This window comes from Theropithecus gelada, chromosome 2 (assembly GCF_003255815.1).
Source record: "Theropithecus gelada isolate Dixy chromosome 2, Tgel_1.0, whole genome shotgun sequence".
Taxonomy (NCBI): domain Eukaryota; kingdom Metazoa; phylum Chordata; class Mammalia; order Primates; family Cercopithecidae; genus Theropithecus; species Theropithecus gelada.
Window position 1 is genome coordinate 151,125,669 of NC_037669.1, and position 24,019 is coordinate 151,149,687.

General features: G+C 46.0%; 1 protein-coding gene across 1 annotated transcript in view; it reads right to left on the reverse strand.

Moving 5' to 3' along the window:
* Positions 1 to 1,251: 1,251 nt before the first annotated feature.
* SPSB4 (splA/ryanodine receptor domain and SOCS box containing 4) overlaps positions 1,252 to 24,019 on the reverse strand; it is an 88,977-nt gene continuing 66,209 nt past the window's right edge. Inside the window, exon 3 of the mRNA XM_025376458.1 lies at positions 1,252 to 2,716. Within this exon, the coding sequence (XP_025232243.1) occupies positions 2,589 to 2,716 (128 nt within the window). The 3' untranslated portion in view covers positions 1,252 to 2,588. The remainder of the gene's footprint in view (positions 2,717 to 24,019) is intronic.

The following is a 24,019-nucleotide window of genomic DNA, read 5'->3' on the forward strand; positions in this document are numbered from 1 at the left end:
TACTCAGGAGAGGGTCCTGGGCCCCGGGAGTGGCATCCTCAGGCCAGGACATGGAGAGCTGAATTCTCAGAGGAGGCAGAGATGGGGGGAGTGGTTAAAGAGGGCTTCCTGGAGGGCCACTGTAAGCCAGATCCTGGAGAGGGTAAAGATGGGGAGGACATTGTTGGGGTGAGGGAAACCACATAAGTGAGGCTTGGAAGCCAAGATAAGGCAGATGCATCCAAGCTGGAAAGTTGATGCTGAGATGGGGACTCCATGAGCTGGGAGAGGAAGAGTCCCCAGTTACTGGCTACCTGGCTCAGCCAGCACAGTGTGCACAGAAGGAAGTGACTTCCCCAAGGTCACAGCACAAAAACGATGAAGCTGGGACTGAAACCCAGGCTTCCTACACACAAAGCCACAAAGCCTTAATGCCACAGCCACAGGAAGCTGCCTCTAGCAAACAAAATGACTGAAAGTTGCCTGATGCAGAGCCCAGCCCTGAGGTCAGAGCTGGGAACATTGCCCCTGGGGGCAGGTGCAAGTTTGGTTTCTTGGTGGTCCTCAGGAAGGTTGTCTGTCCTTAAAAGTCTGGAGAGTGCCTCTTCCTCCAGGAAGCCTTCCCTTCCTACTCTACTCTCATCCACCCCGCTTCATGAGCTCCTTCTCACTTTATTATGCTGTACTACACGTCTCTGGGGATGAGACATATCAGCCTGGGTGCTGGGTCTCTGGAAATTGGCATAGTGTGTGCTGTTGGCTGGTACTGCTGAGTGAATGCTATGCCAGTCCTTACCCAGACCCTATACTGACTCTAACTCCTGAACTGCTACCAGCCCAGAGCCTGGCCTTACTTCACACTCACCTTCAGCAACTGGCACTGCTCCTTGATGACAATATACGTTCATCACAGTCACATCCAGCCCCACCTCCAGTCCACTTGGAAACTGGTGTTCCATTGGGTTTGCCCTCCCTGACCCTAAGCCCCTTTGCAGGGCCACCCCTTGGCTCTGGCAACAGGAGGCTCAGTTGTTTTTCCACCATTAAGGTCAGCTTTGCATGGACCCAGGACACAGGCACATTCTCTTGTCCAGGGCAGGCCTTTGCAAAATAGCTGCAGTTTGGGCTCAAGCAGGGACCACAAGTCAGACGAGACAAGAAATGTGTAAAGAGGGAGTCACGTGGCTGGCTTCTATGGGTCTGCGGACGGACCAGGCAGGCTGATGGAAGAAGCTCTCAGGGTCCCTCCCCAGACAACATTTAATACGCAGCTGAAGGACTGAATGACAAACTTTATTAGAAACGCTCCTCATTCATCAGTCAAATTCACATTAAGATGGGGGCAGTGGGGGGGCGGGTAGGGAGAGGCAGTGCTGTCTGGAGCTCTGATATCCCACCGCTGTGATGATTTCCAGTTAAAAATGAGTCTGGGCAGAGAGTGTCTGAAACATATAAGAGGTGGCGGCGGAGGCAGCAGCAGCATTCCTGCGAGAGGACCAGGCTCGGAGCGGGTGGAGAATGTGTCTCCCATATCCACCCTTCCAGTCACAAGGCCGCCCCCACAGACCTCAGCTGATAAATAAACAGCACATCACACACACATTTGAAACAGGAAAGAGACTCGTACAAGTCTCCTGAAGTGAAAAAATAATTTCCTCAAATAAAGCTTTGTGACAGCCATGCTGCGCCCTGAATGGACGACGCCCAGAGACCCTGACACTCCAGGAAGGCCCCCCAACCCAGGACACATCAGACTTGGGTGTCACCATGCCCCCGGTTCCCCCGTTTCCCTGTTAGCACCTTTGGACTAAGTACTGTCCTCTCCGCATTCCTCTTTTAAAATGCAAATGCTACTTAAAATAATGGTAAGGATATGCTCTTCCCTGGGGCGAACCAGTCAGACTCCTCTTCCCTGAAGAGAGGTGTCTGGGCATCCAGAGAACTGTGAGTCAGTGGCTGGGAAGCGGGGCACGTGGAAAGGGGTAGGTAAACAACGTTCAAAGAGGTAAGCGGGAGGGTGTCTCCACACTGCACTGTCCACTTGCCAGGTCTGCGGTTGGGCCTCCTGGGAACAGTCCCTCAAAGTGGCACAAAGTCCTAAAATGGCATGACAATCCTGCTGCCCTGGCAAGGGGTGTGGGCCAGGAGGGGCACAGCGTCAGGCTGCTTTCATCATTCATTATTCAGAGGCAATTTTCTCCCTGCCCTGGCTAATTTCTCCCTGGCCCTGTCTGCAACAGGGTACGCAATAGAAAGTCTCCTGCCTAAATGTTTTATTCATTCTCTTGAATAAGGAAACAGGCTCTCTGATCAATACAGTGGCTGCTGTGTCCTGGTTGGTGGCAGGATTTCCAGCAGGTGCAGACTCCAGGCTCTCTGTGGCTCCGAAGGAGGTGTCTGACTCGGGAGGGCTGCCTCGAGGGCAGTAGATACTGTTGGCAACAGACCTTTCGTTTCCAAAGTTGATACCACATCCTGGTCTTTGAAAGAACTGAGTGTCCTGGGGAGCCGGAGGAAGGGTGGATCCTTTCCCCTATGTGCCACGGGACTGTGAATGACAGGCGGGCCGGGCCCTGCGTTGTGTGTCTGTGCTGCCTGTCAGGCCCGGCTCACTGGTACTGCAGATAGTTTTTGAGAGACTGAGGCAAGGGCAGGGAGCTGATGTCCCGCAGGCGCTGGCGGCCCAGGGCCGAGCGGACGGATCTCCGGCACAGGTCCATCAGTGGCAGGGGCTCCGCTGCAACGAGAGGGAAGCAGTTAGAATGTGCCCCGCGCCGTCCTGGCACCTTCTCATCCCAGCCCCCGCTGCACGCCGCCTCCTGCCCGCTCCTCTGAGCTGACCTTCAGGGCCGATGGCTTCTCCTCTGAGAAGATTTCTCTGGTTACATAAACTGAAAGCGTAGAGCAGTGTTCATCAGACCGTGGAATGCAACCAGTGAGACTAAAGAGTCACAAAATCAATTCAGTGGGTGGTGACCAGCAATAATTTTTTTTTTTTAAAAAAAGAGAAAATGGGAGCAATACCCATAGAAAGGATAAATGTTGTTTCATGAAAGCCTTGTCTCTGATGTAGGTGTTTAGTGTGTCTTAATGTGAAAAGGACTTCTCACTGCAGGCCATGATGGAAAATGTTTAAAAGCTGCTGGCCTTGGGTGGATCTGCAGAGGGGTTTCCTCTACAAACCAGTTAGATTCTGAGAGGCTGGCTGCCTGGAATGCCTGTGAACCCTGAAACTTCCCCTCTAGCTTCCCTTGATGGTCAGCAGCAGGTTGCATTTTCTTCCAGCACCTAGCTCTGGAAAAATTTGTAAGTTAAAATCCATAAATAATGGAACCCCGGGACATAGGACCAGTTAAACCAAGTTTAACTAGGTCTATTGCAGACACCTTTAGTAAGATCTTATTCTGGTCCAAACCCTATGATTAGCCCTGGGGAAACAGGGATAACTAAGCTAACACCAGTGGCAGCTCTGAAAGAGGGTGGGGGTGGAGTGGGAGGTGGAAGCTCATGATCTGGGATTTTAAATACGTGAATCATTTTAATAGAGTGTAATATATGCAATAATTCCTAAATATACAGGTACAGAAACTGGGAATTTCTTACATAGAAGAGCTGTTTGAAAGCTTCAAAGAGAAGACATATGATGGGGTTTTGAAGAGTGAATAGGAGTGTTAAAGGCACATGAGGGTGGAGAAGGTATCCTAGGCAGAGAGAACAGGCAAAGGCAAAAGAGGAATAAAACAGGACAGGCTGGAAGTTTGTGGGGAGAGGAACAGCGCTGATCAGTTAGCACCAGCTGGAAGGAAGATGATGATGGTGGTCACATGGCATCTGGTATGGTTTGTACAGGCCTGGTTTCCCCAATCCTACAGGCTGGAAGCCTGAACCTGCATCTTAATACTTTTTTTTGGTAATAGAATAAATGATATTTCATAAACATCCTATAATATACTAAGATACAATAAAACTGTTGAGTGGTGAATACTAACACAAGAACTGTGATAGGAATAGTACCACAGAGAAAGGCCCTCTACAGATCCACCCGAGGCCTGCAGCTTTCAAACATTTTTTATCACGACCTGCAGTAAGAAATAATTTTTACATGGGAATGTAGTCAAGAGTCAAGAATATGTTTTACAGGAATTTTTATTTACCTGAGCCGCACAGTTAATAAGGGGAGCCATTAAAATGAAAGTGGGGCTCGGGGCACATGCTTTGGAAGCTGTGCACAAGAGTACATCCAGCTCTCCTTCACTTGAGGCCAGATCCCAAGGCTATCTGCAGGGAGCACTAGTGGCTTCAAACACTCACCTCTGTATCCTCTTTTTAAAACAATTATTTATTATTTTTATTGTATAATTCCACTTGTACAAAACCTCCAGAACAGTCAAATATGGAGGCAGTATATTGATCCTCATAGAAAATGAAGCTGGACAGGGGAAGCCCAGCCATGCCCTATTTTCCAGGCCCAGAAGGCTGATTGCTCACCTCCAGTCACCCAATCACTGTGCCTAGGCCAACATTTGACAACCCTCCCTCAAGGTGTCCCCATCTCTCCTCCAGCAACACCCTTGTACCCAGTTCTCCCACTCCCTGTCCCCCATCTGGCATCAGGAAAACTGAGCTGTTAAAATTTCAAAATCATTGGCAGACCTTAAGAGATTTTCTTATCACTTTAACACCCTAGGCACATAATAGGTATTCAACGTCCAAAATGCTTAGCCTTGTCAGCAAACCCAACTCCTTGTGTGTTGCCTGCCCAAATTAGGGGCTGAAGAGGACAGATGCCTTTTATCTTCATCTCTCTGCAGTCATTGAAATCAATCTAGAGTCTAAATTCCAAAGGGAGAAAGAAAAGGAGTTCAGAGTACGTTGCTAGCTCTAAATGTGAAATATAAATCATCTCTCCTCACTTCTGAGGGGAGAATAAACTGACAATCCCAAAGTGCACAGAGAAAGTCCTTGAGTTCCTGCCCCCACTGTGGAACGTTAAGAGCTCAGAGAATGCCCAGCATTGGCTGTGCCCATTCCCTTGGCTCTTCTTTCTCACCTCCCCTGGCTTTGAGGCTTTTCTTAGAACTACCAAATGTCAAAGCTTGGAAATAATCACCTAGATAGGAAGTGAAGCACAGAATTTTCCAGTATGGGAACTATTCTTAGAACTATTTTTTGACCAAAGTTAAAACTGAAAAAGAATCACTATTCACAAAGGTGAATATCCAAATGGCCGATAAACATATGTAAAAGTGCTTAACTTCATGAATCATCAGGAAAGTAGAAATTAATACCATAATATGACTCTGCTACATACCAACAAGGAAGACTAAAATGATGATTTCCTCTTTCCTGTAATGCCTGAGACTGAAGTCTGGAGTGATGAAGACCTCTGATAGGATCTGCTTAGAAGCTGTCAAATATTTAGCCAAAATTCATACCCAGAGTTAACTGCACAGCCTGTCCTCCAATCCAAGTTTGCTCAAACAGCTGTGATGATTCCAAGATTGTCTATGCAGACTCAACTGATGAACAAATAAATGTCCCTGACACTGTTAGGAGCTATTAATTTGGTCTTTTCTAAAAATAGGCTTTTCTTCTACTTTTTATTGTCTACTTATATTTAATTTACATATTAATGTAAAAATGAGGACTCATATGTTTGTCTATTTCTAAATTTGTATTCAGTCTGTAACCCTCAGATGTAATTAACCTAACGAAAAGAAGTGGCAGGCCACTGCAAATTCTGTGAGACAGGAAAAGAACTCTGGTGCTCTCTTGAAAGCGCCACCTCCTGGCTGGAGGCCAACCAACTCAGGACATTACAGCAACTCATGACAGAACAACCTTGCTCCATGGAAGAAGAAAACAGGAGTTAATTCCACTGCCTGCCAAATCCTGGCTAACCAGTGGTTCCCAAGTCTGTCCATATTACAACCTCACTGCTAGCATAACCAGCATTAGAGAAAGCCAGTACACTAAACATATCTATAACCAAAGACTCTCACAGAGTCTACTTCACTCCCCCGCCGCCTCCACCAGAGCAGGTGCTGGATCCATGGCTGGGAGACCTGAAGACAGATCACATCACAGGACTCCTTGCAAACATTTCCCAGCACCAGCCCAGAGCCTGGTAGCCCCGCTGCATGGTTAGACCCAGAAGAGCAATAACAATCTTTGCAGTCCAGCTCTCAGGTAGCCCCATCCCTAGGGGAAGCAGGAGAGCACCACATTAAGGTGGATAAAAATCCACCAAACAAGTATCTGCTGTCTTCAAGAGACTCACCTAGCACATAAGGACTCACATAAACTCAAGGTAAAGGGGGGGAAAGAGATATTCCATGCAAATGGAAACCAAAAGCAAGCAGGAGTAGCTATTCTTATATCAGACAAAACAGGCTTTAAAGCAACAACAGTTTAAAAAGACAAAGATGGGGCCGGGCGCAGTGGCTCGGGCCTGTAATCCCAGCACTTTGGGAGGCCAAGGCTGGTGGATCCCAAGGTCAGGAGATCAAGACCATCCTGGCTAACATGGTGAAACCCCGTCTCTACTAAAAATACAAAAAATTAGCCGGGTGTGGTGGTGGGCACCTGTAGTACCAGCTACTCGGGAGGCTGAGGCAGGAGAATGGCGTGAACCCAGGAGGTGGAGCTTGCAGTGAGCCGAGATCATACCACTGCTCTCCAGCCTGGGTGACAGAGTAGGACTCTGTCCCCCCCCCCAAAAAAAAAAGGACAAAGAGGGACATTATATCATAATAAAAGGATCAGTCCAAGAGAAAAATATCACAATCCTAAATATAAAGCCACCTGACACAGGAGCTCCCAAATTTATAAAACAATTATGACTAGACATAAGAAATGAGATAGACAACTACACAATAATAGTGGGGGACTTCAGTGCTCCACTGACAGCACTAGACAGTTCACCAAGACAGAGTCAACAAAGGAACAATGTAGTTCAACTATACCCTAGAACAAATGGACTTAACAAATATTTACAGAACATTCTACCCAACAACTGCAGAATATACATTCTTTTCTTCAGCACATGGAACATTCTCCAAGATAGACCATATGATAGGCCACAAAACAAGTCTCAATACATTTAAGAAAATCAAAATTATATCAAGTATCCTCTCAGACCACAGTGGAATAAAATTGGAAATTAACTCCAAAAGGAACCCCCAAAACTATACAAGTACATGAAAATTAAATAATCCGCTCCTGAATGATCTTTGGGTCAACAATGAGATCAAGATGGAAATGTAAAAATTCTTTGAATTGAACAATAATAGTGACACAACTTATAAAAACCTCCAGGATACAGTCAAAGCAGTGCTAAGAAGAAAGTTCATAGCATTAAATGCCTACATCAAAAAGCTGAAAGAACATGAACAGACAATCTAAGGTCACACCTCAAGGAACTAGAGAAACAAGAACAAACTAAAGTCAAACTCAGCAGAAGAAAATAAGTAACAAAGATCAGAGCAGAACTAAATGAAATGGAAACAAAAAATACAAAAGATAAATAAAACAAAAAGCAGGTTCTTTGAAAAGATAAACAAAACTGATAAACCATTAATGAGAATACCCAAGAAAAGACAAGAGAAGATCCAAATAAGTTCAATTAGAAACAAAACAGGAGATATTACAACTGATACCACAGAATACGAAAGAGCATTCAAGGGGATTATTAACACCTTTACACACACAAACTAGAAAATTTAAAGGAGATAGATAAATTTCTTGAAATACACAACCTTCCTAGATTAAATCAGGAAGAAATAGAAATTCCAAACAGACCAGTAACAAGTAGTGAAATTGAAATGGAAATAAAAAAAAATGCCACCAAAAAAAGTCAAGGACCAGATGGATTCACAGCTGAATTCTATCAGGTATTCAAAGAATTGGTACTAATCTTTCTGAAACTATTCCAAAGGATAGAGAAAGAGGGAATCTTCCTTAAATTATTGTATGAAGCCAGCATCACTAATTATCAGGGAAATGCAAATTAAAACCACAATGAAATACTCCTGCAAGAATGACCATAATTTAAGAAATAACAGATGTCAAAAAATAGCAGATGTTTGTGTGGATGTGGTGAAAAGGGAATACCTTACACTGCTGATGGGAACGTAAACCAGTACAACCATTATGGAAAACAGTACGGAGATTCCTTAAAGAACTAAAAGTAGAACTACTGCTTGATCTAGCAATCTCACTGCTAGGTATCTACCCAGAAGAAAATAAGTTACTGTATGAACTAGACACTTGCACATGCATGTTTATAGCAGCACAATTCACAATTGTAAAAATATGGAAACAGCCTAAATGCCCACCAACGAATTAGTGGATAAACAAAATGTGTGTGTGTATATATATATATATGTACGCACACACACACACACACCTTGGAACACTACTCAGCCATAAAAAGGAATGAAATAATGGCAGTCACAGCAACCTGGATGAAGTTGGAGACCATTATTCTAAAAGAAGTAACTCAGGAATGGAAAACCAAACATCTATGTTCTCGGTTTTAAATGGGAGCTAAGATAGGAGAATGCAAAGTCGTAAGAATGATACATTGAGGCTGGGCATGGTGGCTCACACCTGTAATCTCAGCACTTTGGGAGGCTGAGGTGGGCAGATCACGAGGTCAGGAGTTTGAGATCAGTCTGGCCAATAGGGTGAAACCCCAACTCCACTAAAAATAAAAAAATTAGCCGGGCATGGTGGTGCTCGCCTGTAGTCCCAGCTACTCGGGAAGCTGAGGCAGAAGAATCACTTGAACCTGGGCGGCGGAGGTTGCAGTGAGTCGAGATTGTGCCACTGCATTCCAGCCAGGGCGACAGAGCGAGACTCTATCTCAAAAATAAGTAAATAAATAAATAAATAAACAAATAAATATTTAAAAAATAAAAAATGATAAAATGGACTTTAGGGACTTGGGGGAAAGGGTGGGAGGGGATTGAGGGATAAAAGACTACACATTGAGTAGGGCATCAAAATTTCAGAAACTACCACTAAAGACTTTTTCCTTGAAACCAGAAATCACCTGTTCCCCAAAAACTATTGAAGTTAAGAAAGTAAAAAAAAAAGAATGACTAAAATGAGAAAGATAGTATTAAGTGCTGATGAGGATGCAGAGCAACCAGAATGCTCACAATGCTTTCAGTGGGAATGTGAACTGCACAACCACTTTGGAAAGCTAGGCACATTGACTAAAACTGCTGAATCTCCTGGGCAAACACCTAACAGAAAAGCATATGCATGTTCACCAAAATGTACATTCACAAATGCTCATAGGAGCATTATTTGTAACAGCACCAAACTGGAAGCAATAATTCTACTGTCCATCAACAGTGCAATGTAAAAATAAATTGTGTAACTTCATATAGAACACTAATCAGCCACAAGAATGAAGGAACCACAATTATATGTAAAAGCGTGGAGGAATCTTTCAACATAGTTTTGAGTGAAAAAAAGTAAATTTTGTGTGACATCTTCTGTATAAAAGCAAAAGCAAGGTGATGAAGTTAGGGCAGAGGTGACCTTAAGGGAGTAGTTAGTGATGGGGAGGAGGCATGAGGGATTTCTGGGGAGGGGGCTGGTATTTTCTACTGCTGGAATTGAGTTCTGGTTCTACTAGCCTGTTGTTTGTAAACATCATCAAGCAGCACCCTTAAGATTTGTGTGCTGTCTACATATATCTCATACTTCAAAAACAAGTTTACATTAAAGAAAAAATCACAGGCCGGGCGCGGTGGCTCAAGCCTGTAATCCCAGCACTTTGGGAGGCCGAGACGGGCGGATCATGAGGTCAGGAGATCGAGACCATACTGGCTAACACAGTGAAACCCCGTCTCTACTAAAAATACAAAAACTTAGCCGGGCGAGGTGGCGGGCGCCTGTAGTCCCAGCTACTCGGGAGGCTGAGGCAGGAGAATGGCGTAAACCCGGGTGGCGGAGCTTGCAGTGAGCTGAGATCCGGCCACTGCACTCCAGCCCGGGCGACAGAGCGAGACTCCGTCTCAAAAAAAAAAAAAAAAAAAAAGAAAAAATCACTGACGGAAGTACTTGGTGAGAGGCAACACAAGTGAAGCATTTGTCTGCCTGCCCTAATGGGAAAAAGTAGGGGGAAGGAGCTGGCTTGGAATCCTAGCTTCTGCTCCCACCACCCATTTATTAGAGGAGAAAAATGTGGGTCTACATTTTTATCATCTGTAAAATGGGGATAGCAACACCTCCATCTATGGGCTGTTGTGATGATGGTATGACATAACAGGCCCCTTGCCTTAAAGGTGTTTTCTCTCTAAAGTGCGTCTTATTTCAGGCCATCAGCCCAAGAAGCACCCTTAAAAATAGTCATAATTTACTTATTGTGGTTCTACAGATGCCTCAGTACATCATCCTAATTGACAACAATGTTCTGCTCTTGAAGAAGATTTCCTGGAGCCAGGGATGGATGTCTGGTTTTGTGCTAAAAATATGACAAGGTAATCATTTCAAAAGTTCTCTAGTGACCTGAATATTCCTTAACTTTCCATCACTAACCATTGGACTTGGACTAGATGAACCATTGGACTTCCCAGGGACTCTGTTTAGCTATCAATAAAATGGGGAAAGTTTCTGCATCCGGTTATGATGGTCTGTTTCTGTGACGGAAATGGGTGGAGATCTTGGCACAGAGATTGGTGGCTTAAGCTGCTTCCCTGGGCCCTTTGAAGTCTTCTCTGCCTGCGGTGAGAACATGCCAAGACACAAGTCACTACCCTATCCCAACCCTGTATTTATATTTGAAAAAAAATCAACATCTTAGGGTCAAGAGGTGAAATTATCTTGTGGTAATTTTAGACAATGGTCAGCCGATGGTGGAGGGTTTGAGCGACAGTCCTGAAAGCTGAACTCAAATAGACCTGGGCACTGCTTGTTTTCAGGGAATGAAACGAGGAGGAGCCACATACATGTGCAAGCACACACACACTCTGTGGCAGACACTGTGTTCATCAGTTATCCACAGAATATGGTTTTGGTGTCCGAAGCCTCAGAATTGCTTTCATGCCCCTGAGACTCCCCTCATGCTGCTCCTTTTGCCTAGAACACTATTCCTTGTACTTCCTGTCAGGAGCATGCTTCCTCTTTCCAGACTCAAATCAAGTGTCACCTCTTCCTCAATGACTTGGCTCCTCTGCCCTCAGGGTCTGCACCTGTTAGGTGTCAATCCACTTACTTAATCATGCAAATTGTCAAGTGTATCATTACCTGTAGTAATGATACTTCTAAAATATGGCATCCCTGTATCGACTGGCCCTGTCATGGGCAACAGAGTCCTCAGCTCCCGTCTAGGAAGCATTTGGAATTTGGAGAGTTTTCTGTTGACAAGCTTCACTGTTTCCCCAGTAAAAAGGGTTGTGACTACAGCTGGGACACAAGCAGCATCTTCCAATGAACTCTGTGCCAACAAGCGTCATCCACACAGATGGTCCCCACAGTCCAGGTGGGGCCCTCATTTTTCCCTGGGATAGGGAGCTATCAAGTTACTTCTTGTGCACAGAGGAGTGTTGCACAGGAAAATAGTCCTAAATAATGCATGGCCTTCCCTAGCAACGCTGCAAAGCAAGGATGTGAGAAACCTCCAAAGGGGACAACTCAGAACAGGGAGTGCTTGAAAAATTCCATTCAAATGTTCCAGCTGAACTGCATGGGGCTGTTCAAAGGACGAAGGCAGGGTGCTCAAGGGGGCAGCCTGGGCCCACACACTGCACCCCTCCCACCCAGCGTCTCTCTGAAATGACAGAAGATTCGCTCATGTGTGCATGCGTGTGCACAAGAGACAGGATAAGGGTGCTGGAAAACAAGAAAGGCCATCAGCAGCCAGACATTATGGTAAATTCCAGGAAGACAGGAAGCAGGTGCGACAGGATGGTGGAGAAATCAAGCAGCGAGACCAGTAGCCTTGTGTACCAGGGGTGCACAGGGCTCTCACCAAAAGAGTCCCAGAGAAATCCCAAGCTCCAAGGAGTAAATATAGGGTAATCCTCAAAGAACTGTAATCCCAACATCTGGGACAGTTGTGTTCGTCTGCCCCAGTTGCAGAGCCTGATCCAGCTCTGTTTGAGCAGGGCAGCCTTTGGGAGAAGCTCCTGGAGGTGTCAGGGTCCAATAGAGAAGCTGAATAAAGCATGGGCAAAACCTCCACAACAGAGGTGGGCAGGATTTGTGGGAAAGACACCTCCACTTCGATGAAGAACTCAAGGGTCTGGCCTTCCTGTCAGCTCCCTGACTCAGTACTGACAGGAGAGTGTGTCTGGCAAAATATTTTCACCCAGACTCCTCACTCTCCCAGGCTAAGGGGAGCTACACTGTTGCAGAGCAAACAGCAGCTTCCTTTTTGGATGTGTGCAGTGGCTCTGAAAGAAGAGCTTCTATCCCCCTAGTCTGAAAGTTACTCAAGGAGGCATTCCAGCAAAACGAAAAAGGAGCCCTAGAAACAGGATGGTACCCACCTCCGGAAAAAGAGAAGGGTGAATGTAACCTTGAAGTGAAGGAAGGTAGAATGGAACAATTTGAAGTTCTGTTGGATCCTGATGCTTAGTAGAACCTCTTTCTAGCAGCTGACTTTGCTAAAGAGCCATCCCCCGATGATGCTCTGTCCCCCTCACCTCTGACTCCAGCCCTCAGCTTCCCCACCACTCAGATCTTCCACTGCACCCTTTGGAACTGCCACTCCACATAATGAAAACTGCAACCCCAGCTTCTTCTCTGTGAGCTCCCCTCCACTGCCTTAACTGGACCAAGCATCTGTCCTGGCACCCCGCTGCCCTTCCACCTTCTCTGGGGGCTGTGTACTCACTCAGGCCTGGAGGCAGGGCACGGCCCCTCCTGGCTCCTCTGCCACATACAAAGCTCCACACCCACCTTCTGGTTGTGAGAAATCCCCCTTCCTGTGTGGTTCACACCACTTGGCTCAGTCCTCTCTCCACTCCTTGATGCGGTCATCCACTGACCGCTGGCCCCACGTTTGTCAGGGCTTTGGCCTGGCCTCCCACACCCTCTCTCCACCCATACCTGCCACCCCTTGATGATTCCTCCACAGGGATCACTTTCTCATCACTTAGGCTCCTGATTCTTGACTGCCAGATCCTCAGGGACCCTCTCCTCCACCCAGCCACTATTACCTGGGCCACCACGAACCTCAGCATCACCCCTAAACCCATTCTTGCACCCCAGTCTCTGACCAATGAATTGCCACACTCCACCTCCCTCCCCACTGACCATAACCATTATTTCCCCTCAGGGAAACCTGGAGGCCACAGGGCCGTCTCTTAAGATCTGCTCAACCCACCAGCCTTCTTTTTCTTCCCCTCCCCTCCTCATCCAGTTGAACAATTTACTATTGCCAGGAATCAAGGGTATGGGGCCAGGCAGGCCAATGGCGTAGCCAGTGAGGGGCTGTGGGACGGGCAGGGCCAGGGACTAGGAAACGCACTGGGAACAAAGAGCATCTGGAATTCTGTTTGGTTCTCAGTTCTTAGACCTCAGTTCCGCTGCAGGGCCTAAGAGAGGATTTGTCCTCCTTTCCCTGACCTGCCATGCAGCTGGGCAACTGGGAGCCCTGGGTGCCTGGCCAGTCTCAGCCACCAGCTGGCAGAGTGGCCTTGCCTTCCTTCTCCAGCTTGTGTCTCCATCAGAGTGGGAAATGGCTTGGCATGATGGCTGAGGCGCCTCTGCACTGGTTGACGTTTGGCAGAACAGAAATCACATTTAATCCTGGCAGTGAAAGGGCCTTGACTGTACCAAATCAAATTAGATTTGATAGAAAAAAAAAATGCACATGAAAAAGTGAATGGCAAGGCAAGTGATGTCTGTGAGATAAATGTTAGAAAAGCCTTGCAGACCTGGGGATGTGGCTTCTGAGCTCTGGACAGAGGCCAGGCAGGTTTCCTCGGGGAGGTGGGGCTGCACAAGGCCCAAAGGCAGGTTCAAGCTGCTGTTCTTATCAAAGGCAGGACTGGCTGAACTGAGGCCTCACTCAGCTTTACAGGTGAGGCTCATTTTAGCCATGGGCTCACACTAGCATTGTCAAAGGAACAAGGGGTCTAGAGACCTGAACCCCTCTCTGGGGGCCTTCCTTCCACAGGCCTCTGACTTCCTGGCCAAGAGCTCAGCAGCACTCAGCTGCCTGTCCACTGCTGGCTTGCTGCTGCACCCCAGCCCTGCTGAGCCACATGGGTGTTCACTATCGACCCCCTCCCAGCTGTGAGGAAGAATGACTGGCTCCAGGAAGGCGCTGGAGACTTGGGTCCTCCTGGGGGTTTGTGCCCAGGACCACTGTTAGGTCTTCTTGACCTCGAAGCATACACATCTTGGAGAAACCTCTGTGTTTGGGTTGGGCAGGCAGTGAAGGGGTGGAAGAAGGTCCCATCCCTTGCCCAGGCTTTGAGAGCCCGGGCTGGGACATGGGGGGCTGTATTGGAGATGAATCCTAGCTCAGCCTCCACCCTCATGCAAGGCCCACGCCAGACTCTTTCAGTAGCCTCTTACCATCGAAAGCAGAGGCAGATCCACCACTAATCTATCCATGGAAGGGGTCGGAGTGGGCTCTATTTTCACAGAGGAATTCAAGTTCTATTCCAGCCAAGGTCCTAGCAAACTCAGCTCGTGGACCCGTCTCTGATGGTGCTTGTGTGAATTAAAGGAGGTAACCTATGGAAAGGATTAAAGCATGGTCTGGCATACGCTCAGATGCCATTGATGTTTGGTTTGCTGTTGTTATTTGGTCTCCCTGGGTCTGTGGAAGAAGATCCTCTGGGGTAGATAAAATGGGCAGATGGTGCACCCTAGAGAAATGTCACCCTTGGGATGTTGGTAGCAAGCCTGGAACCCTGGTTGGAAATTGAAGGAAAGTGGGAGAAAAACAGAGGACTGGACTGGGGTCCAGGAGCCTTGATCTCTATGGATGTGGACTTGGGATCAGCTTCCATTCCAACAGGCTGCTCCATCTTCTCTCTTCAGGATTGAGTCTGAGATCTCCTGAGCCCAGGGCCTCAGGGATGAAAGGCTGGCTGGGACCTGGGCTGCTGCAGTGAATGCCACTCCTCAGGTCAAGGAAGGCAGGGAGGTGGAGGCAGAGGTGATTGGGTTCAGGAGACAGGGGTTTGAATCTCAGTTCCACCATTAACCCCTTGGGACGCTACAACGTTCCTTCCCTCTCTGAGCTTCTCTTTCCTGTCTGAGGCCACTGAACGAGATTTTCTCTAAGCATCTGGTCAGTTCTGAAATGCTGGGGCTCACTCTCTTGTGGGGAATCATAAAACCCCACAGCCTTGGGGAGCATTTGGTGGGGTGGCAAGGATGTAACCAGAACCCCTTTCTCAGGCAGGTCTTTCAAAGCTGTCTGCATGGGGCACCCATAAGCTTGACTGGCCTTCCCACAAAATCTCCACCAGTGGGGGAAAGGCCAGGATCTAATATGATTCTCCTCTGTCTCCACACCTCTTAGAAGAGAAGCCTTGGACCAGGAGAATGATATTTCTATAGTAATATTTATTTAAAACTCCCAAAGAAAACCAAGTCACAAAATCAACTTTTTTTTTTTTTTTTGGTGTCATTAAAGTTCAAAATAAGCCCAATATACAGGAGCTGAATTGCAACCCTTCCCTGAATATGAGCGGAGGGAAGAGGGGTCTGCAGAGACAACCCTGGGGCAGGACGCAGCTTCCTGATTCTCAGAGGAACCACATACATCCCCCTGCACCCTGGGCCTGTGCCTGAAATTCCTTCACTGCTTATTTCTGCAGGTAGACTGTGGTCTCAGAATGAGACTGACCCCTGGCAGGGGGCACACGTTGACTTCAATTCATACTAATGGACATGCCTGAGAACACCTGAGTCCAGGTATTATGAGGAGGAGGCATGGGAGTCCTGGTCTCCAGCGTTCTGAACCTTCTGATTCTTCCCCTGTCATGATGTGATGAAGGCACAGAGCTGCCCTGACTCTAATATTACCGCAACATCAGCCACTTCCTGTCTGAGTGCAGATCCTGTCACCTTGTGCTGGTGAGAGCATGGGTGAAACGCAGAGAAGGAGCTAACCTCATCAGAAAATTCACTTCCGAAGAGGCAGAAAGAAAAAAATGGCTCTGTTCAACTGCTTACAACCAAAGTCATACCTGTGAAAGTTACAGGAATCATTTCTTCATATGAAAAAAATTATATAAAGGCACATCTCCCCTTCCATTTTTGCATTCCTGGATTTTGATCAGGATGATCGATAATGGTTTTCCTGGAAGTTGAGACATTTTTCTTGTGGGGAGAAGTGAAAAATGACACTACATACCTCAATTCAACATGTACTTCACTCCTTATCCAAATTAGGGACATTGTCACACGCGATCTCTGCCCAGTCCTTGTCTGGGACCCTTGTTAGCCTGGCTATGTGGTCTGTGGACTGGTAGCACCGGTGTCACCTGGGAGCCTGTTGAAAATGCAGGATCTTGTGCTCCACCCTGACCTACGGCATCATAAGCAACATTTTAACATGATCTGAGTGATTCTGATACACTGGTCCACACGCCCTGTCCGTGACCTCACAGACATGAAAATGCTCTGCAGTGAAACCAAGTTCCTTGCCCTTCCTTCTTACTGCTGTACTTCTCTAGTGGGAGCCCTGTCTTTGTAGCCGTGTTACCAGGCTGAGGCCTTCAGACACACTCATGATGTCCCTCCTCTGCTCTCCAAGCCCAACCTACCCCCAAGTGCTTTCATGTCCACCTCCTAAACATCTCAGTGCTCCATCCTTTCTATCTTCCTGACTCCATCAGGAATGCAGCCTCCCTAGGTCTCCTTGCCCTTCTCTGTCCCCATCCAACACAGCTCACACCTGCTGCTGTGAGCCCTTCTCCACACCCTCATCAGACTCTCCCAGGCAGAGGCCTGTGAATGGTTCTCATCATTATGGTGACGAAACCTGAGAGTTTTATGAGACGGTTCTAGTTTGAAATATTCTGTCCTGCTGCCAGACCTCATTGTCCTAATTTGGGGTTTGGGAAATGTGGTCTCCCTGCCCTTAAACTTCAGGAAATCCCTGACTACCCTAAATCACTGTAGAACCATTCCCTGTTGCTGGAGCTGTCCTCACCCCTATGGGCTCCCACAGGCAGGCCTGGGAGCTGTCCTCACCCCTATGGGCTCCCACAGGCAGGGCTGGGTCTCATGCTAGCTGTCCAGCCCTTACCGCTCTGCTTTGGATATTGTGGGTGCTGGGTCAATAAGAATGAGAAACTTGGTGTTCAGGAGAGAGGAGGCAGCTGAAATTAGCCTGCATCTCTACAAAGGAAAATGCAGCCCAGGTCCTCTGATGCAGGTAATGAATAAAAAGTAGCTCTTTCATACTGCCCTGAGTCCACTGAAGAACCCCAGCAAGGCCCTGCAGGCAGACAGAATTAGTAACACTGCACCAGTTCCTTGGTCTGGTAGAGGATACTCCTAACTCAGCTTAAAATTGTCCCAGAAAATCTGACTGTGTTTCACTTGGAGCCTGCCCCGGGGAGCTGCACAACGGTTGGACGTGCTGGCCTCAGATGGGACATCCCTTGTCACATGGGGAGAGTGTCAGGTGGGGGTGCCTCTAAGGAATGGGTCCCCAGTTCCCTGTGGCATCTCCTTCTAAAAAGGAAGGAGGAATGTGGGGACAGCAGGACTTACCTACCAGATATCAGGCTATTTAACGCTGTAGCAATGACACTGAGTGGTACTGGTATAGGAGTAAGTAATTTAGGAAGTTGCAGAACAACTAAAATGAAACAAGGCATTATTGAGGTACACATGTATGCACAAAAAATCTATAAGGAAAAGAGCAAAGGAATAATAAGCACAAAATTCTAAGAGTGGTTGCCTGCAGCAAGGGTGCAGATTGGCAGAGATGACACGAGGGACATAAAGGTGCTTGATTATCAATGTTCTAGGCACTGGGTTGGGTGGTGGATTCTTGGGTGTGCATTACATTATAAAGGGGTAAATACATAAACAAGGAAATTAGAATTAAAGAGGGCTATGCATGGGACCAAAGATGACAGTGTATTACAACTAAGGATTATGTTTAATCCAATTCTGTATATCAGAAGTTCAGTTAAAAACAAAGAGGCCGGGCGCGGTGGCTCAAGCCTGTAATCCCAGCACTTTGGGAGGCCGAGACGGGCAGATCACGAGGTCAGGAGATCGAGACCATCCTGGCTAACACGGTGAAACCCCGTCTCTACTAAAAAATACAAAAAAAATCTAGCTGGGCGAGATGGCGGCGCCTGTAGTCCCAGCTACTCGGGAGGCTGAGGCAGGAGAATAGTGTAAACCCAGGAGGTGGAACTTGCAGTGAGCTGAGATCTGGCCACTGCACTCCAGCACGGGCGACAGAGCGAGACTCTGTCTCAAAAAATAAATAAATAAATAAAAAATAAAAAAATAAAAACAAAGAGAGAGGATTTAGGCCCAGCTTCCAAGATGGCCAAATAGGAACAGCTTCGATCTGCAGCTCCCAGCGAGATCGACGCAGAAGACAGGTGATTTCTGCATTTCCAACTGAAGTACCTGGTTCATCTCATTGGGACTGGTTGGACAGTGGGTGCAGCCCATGGAGGGTGAGCCAAAGCAGGGCAGGGCATCGCCTCACCCAGGAAGTGCAAGGGGTTGGGGGATTTCCCTTTTCTAGCCAAGGGAAGCCGTGACAGTCTGTACCTGGAGGAACGGTACACTCCTGCCCAAATACTGCACTTTTCCCACAGTCTTCGCAACAGGCAGACCAGGAAATTCCCTCCCGTGCCTGGTTTGGCAAGTCCCATGCCCACAGAGCCTTGCTCACTGCTAGCACAGCAGTCTGAGATTGACCTGCGATGCTGCAGCATGGTGAGGGGAGGGTCGTCCACTGTTGCTGAGGCTTGAGTAGGTGGTTTTGTGCTCACAGTATAAACAAAGAGGCTGGGAAGCTCAAACTGGGCAGAGCCCACTGCAGTTCAGCAAAGCTCAAACTGGGCAGAGCCCACTGCAGTTCAGCAAGGCCTACTGCCTTGCTGTAGATTCCACCTCTGTGAGCAGGGCATATCAGAACAAAAGGCAGCAGATAGCTTCAGCAGACCTAAATGTCCCTGTCTGACAGCTCTGAAGAGAGCAGTGGTTCTCCCAGCACGGTGTTCGACCTCTGAGAATGGACAGACTGCCTCCTCAAGTGGGTCCCTGACCCCCATGTAGCCTGACTGGGAGACACCTCCAAGTAGGGGCTGACAGACACCTCATACAGGCAGGTGACCCTCTGGGATGAAGCTTCCAGAGGAAGGATCAGGCAGCAATATTTGCTGTTCTGCAGCCTCTGCTGGTGATACCCAGGCAAATAGGGTCTGGAGTGAACCTCCAGCAAATTCCAACAGACCTGCAGGTGAGGGGCCCAACTGTTAGAAGGAAAACTAACAAACAGAAAGGAATAGCATCAACATCAACAAAAAGCACATCCACACCAAAACCCCATCTGTAGGGGTCACTAACATCAAAGACCAAACGTAGATAAAACCACAAAGAATGGGAGAAACCAGAGCAGAAAAGCTGAAAATTCCAAAAACCAGAGTGCCTCTTCTCCTCCAAAGGATTGCAGCTCCTCACCAGCAAAGGAACAAAACTGGATGGAGAATGAGTTTAACAAGTTGACAGAAGTAGGCTTCAGAAGGTCGGTAATAACAAACTTCTCCGAGCTAAAGCAGAATGTTCTAACCCATTGCAAGGAAGCTAAAAACCTTGAAGAAAGGTTAGAAGAATGGATAACTAGAATAAACAGTGTAGAGAAGACCTTAAATGACCTGATGGAGCTGAAAATCACAGCACAAGAACTTCGCGATGCATGCACAAGCTTCAATAACTGATTCAATCAAGTGGAAGAAAGGATATCAGTGATTGATGATCAAATTAATGAAATAAAGTGAGAAGACAAGATTAGAGCAAAAAGAGTCAAAAGAAACAAACAAAGCCTCCAAGAAATATGGAACTATGTGAAAAGACTACATCTACGTTTGATTGGTGTTCCTGAAAGTGACGGGGAGAATGGATCCAAGTTAGAAAATACTCTTCAGGATATTATCCAGGAGAACTTCCCCAACCTAGCAAAGCAGGCCAACATTCAATTTCAGGAAATACAGAGAACACCACAAAGATACTCCTCGAGAAGAGCAACCCCAAGACACATAATTGTCAGATTCTCCAAGGTTGAAGTGAAGGAAAAAATGTTAAGGGCAGCCAGAGAGAAAGGTCAGGTTACTCACAAAGGGTAGCCCATCAAACTAACAGTGAATTTCTCGGCTGAAACCCTACAAGCCAGAAGAGAGCGAGGGCCAATATTCAACATTCTTAAAGAAAACAATTTCCAACCCAGAATTTCATATCCAGCCAAACTAAGCTTCATAAGTGAAGGAGAAATAAAATCCTTTACAGACAAGCAAATGCTGAGAGATTTTGTCCCCATCAGGCCTGCCTTACAAGAGCTCCTGAAGGAAGCACTAAATATGGAAAGGAACAACTGGTACTAGCCACCGCAAAAACATGCCAAATTGTAAAGACCATTGATGCTATGAAGAAACTGCATCAATTAACGGGCATAAAAACCAGCTAACATCATAATGACAGGATCAAATTCACACATAACAATATTAACATTAAATGTAAATGGGCTAAATGCCCCAATTAAAAGAAACAGACTGGCAAATTGGATACAGTCAAGACCCATGGGCATGCTGTATTCCAGAGACCCATCTCACATGCAAAGACACACACAGGCTCAAAATAAAGGGATGGAGAAAGACCTACCAAGCAAATGGAAAGCAAAAAATAAAAAAACAAAATTTAAAAAGCAGGGGTTGCAATCCTAGTCTCTGATAAAACAGACTTTAAACCAACAAAGATAAAAAGAGACAAAGAAGGCCATTACATAATGGTAAAGGGATCAATTCAACAGGAAGAGCTAACTATCCTAAATATATAAGCACCCAATATAGGAGCACACAGATTCATAAAGGAAGTCTTTAGAGACCTACAAAGAGACTTAGACTCTCACACAATAATAATGGGAGACTTTAACACCCCATTGTCAACATTAGACAGATCAACAAGACAGAAGTTAACAAGGATATCCAGGAATTGAACTCAGCTCTGGACCAAGTGGACCTAATAGACATCTACAGAGCTCTCCACCCCAAATCAACAGAATATACATTCTTCTCAGCACCACATCGCACTTATTCTAAAATTGACCACATAATTGGAAGTAAAGCACTCCTCAGCAAATGCAAAAGAACAGAAATCACAACAATCTGTCTCTAAGATCACAGTGCAATCAAACTAGAACTCAGGATTAAGAAACTCACTCAAGGCCAGTGGGGCGTGGTGGCTCATGCCTGTAATTGCAGCACTTTGGGAGGCCGAGGTGGGCAGATCACGAGGTCAAGAGATCGAGACCATTCTGGCTAACACAGTGAAACCCCGTCTTTACTAAAAAAAATACAAAAAGATTAGCCAGGTGTGGTGGCAGGCGCCTGTAGTCCCAGCTACTCAGGAGGCTGACGCAGGAGAATGGCATGAACCCGGGAGGCGGAGCTTGCAGTGAGCCGGGAGGCGAAGCTTGCAGTGAGTCGAGATCACACCACTGCACTCCAGCCTGGGCGACAGAGCGAGACTCCATAACAACAACAACAACAACAACAACAACAACAACAAAAAGAAACTCACTCAAAACCATACAATTACATGGAAACTGAACAACCTGCTCCTGAATGACTACTGGGTAAATAATGAAATGAAGGCAGAAATAAATAAGTTCTTTGAAACCAATGAGAACAAAGACACAATGTACCAGAATCTCTGGGACACATTTAAAGCAGTGTGTAGAGGGAAATTATAGCACTAAATGCCCACAAGAGGAAGCAGGAATGATCTAAAATCGACACCCTAAAATCACAATGAAAAGAACTAGAGAGGCAAGGGCAAACAAATTCAAAAGCTAGCAGAAGTCAAGAAATAACTGAGATCACAGCAGAACTGAAGGAGATACAGACACAAAAAACACTTCAATAAAAATTAATGAATTCAGGAGCTGGTTTTTTGAAAAAAATCAACAAAATGCATAGACTGCTAGCAAGACTAATAAAGAAGAAATGAGAGAAGAATCAAATAGATGCAATAAAAAATGATAAAGGGGATATCACCACTGATCCCACAGAAATAGAAACCATCATCAGAGAATACTATAAACACCTCTACACAAATAAACTAGAAAATCTAGAAGAAATGGATAAATTCCTGGACACATATACCCTCCCAGGACTAAACCAGGAAGAAGTTGAATCTCTGAATAGACCAATAACAGGTTCTGAAATTGAGGCCATAATTAATAGCCTACTAACCAAAAAAAGTCCAGGACCAGACAGATTCACAGCCGAATTCTACCAGAGGTACAAAGTGGAGCTGGTACCATTCCTTCTGAAACTATTCCAATCAATAGAAAAAGAAGGAATCCTCCCTAACTCATTTTATGAGGCCAGCATCATCCCGATACCGAAGCCTGGCAGAGACGCAACAAAAAGAGAATTTTAGGCCAATATCCCTGATGAACATTGATACAAAAATCCTCAATAGAATACTGGCAAACTGAATCCAGCAGCACATCAAAAAGTTTATCCAACATGATCAAGTTGACTTCATCCCTGGGATGCAAGGCTGGTTCAACATATGCAAATCAATAAACGTAATCCATCATATAGACAGAACCAATGACAAAAACCACATGATTATCTCAATAGACGCAGAAAAGGCCATTGACAGAATTCAACAGCTCTTCATGCTGAAAACTCTCAATAAACTAGGCACTGATGGAACATATCTCAAAATAATAAGAGCTATTTATGACAAGCCCACAGCCATATCATACTGAATGGGCAAAAACTGGAAGCATTTCCTTTGAAAACTGGCACAAGACAAGGATGCCCTCTCTCACCACTGCTATTCAAAATAGTGTTGGAAGTTCTGGCAAGGGCAATCAGGCAAGAGAAAGAAATAAAGTGTATCCAATAAGGAAAAGAGGAAATTAAATTGTCTCTGTCTGCAGAGGACATGACTGTACATTTAGAAAACCCCATCATCTCAGCCCCAAATCTCCTGAAGTTGATAAGCAACTTCAGCAAAGTCTCAGGATACAAAATCAATGTGCAAAAATCAAAGTATTCCTATACACCAATAACAGACAAACTGAGCCAAATCATGAGTGAAATCCCATTCACAATTACTACAAAGAGAATAAAATACCTAGGAATACAACTTACAAGGGATGTGAAGGACCTCTTCAAGGAGAACTACAAACCACGGCTCAACGAAATAAAAGAGGACATAAACAAATGGAAGAACATTCCATGCTCATGGATGGGAAGAATCAATATCGTGAAAATGGCCATACTGCCCAAGGTAATTTATAGATTCAATGCCATCCCCATCAAACTACCAATGACTTTCTTCACAGAATTGGAAAAAAACTACTTTAAAGTGCATATGGAACCAAAAAAGAGCCCACATAGCCAAGACAATCCCAAGCAAAAAGAACAAAGCTGAAGGCATCAGGCTACCTGATTTCAAACTATACTACAAGGCTAGAGTAACCAAAACAGCATGGTACTTGTACCAAAACAGATATATAGACCAATGGAACAGAACAGAGGCCTCAGAAATAACACTATACATCTGCAACCATCTGATCTTTGACAAACCTGACAAAAACAAGAAATGGGGAAAGGAGTCCCTATTTAATAAGTGGTGCTGGGAAAACTGGCTAGCCATATGTAGAAAGCTGAAACTGGGTCCCTTCCTTACACCTTATACAAAAATTAACTCAAGATGGATTAAAGACTTAAATGTAAGACCTAAAACCATAAAAACCCTAGAGGAAAATCTAGGCAGTACCATTCAGGACATAGGCATGAGCAAAGACTTCATGACTAAAACACCAAAAGCAATGGCAACA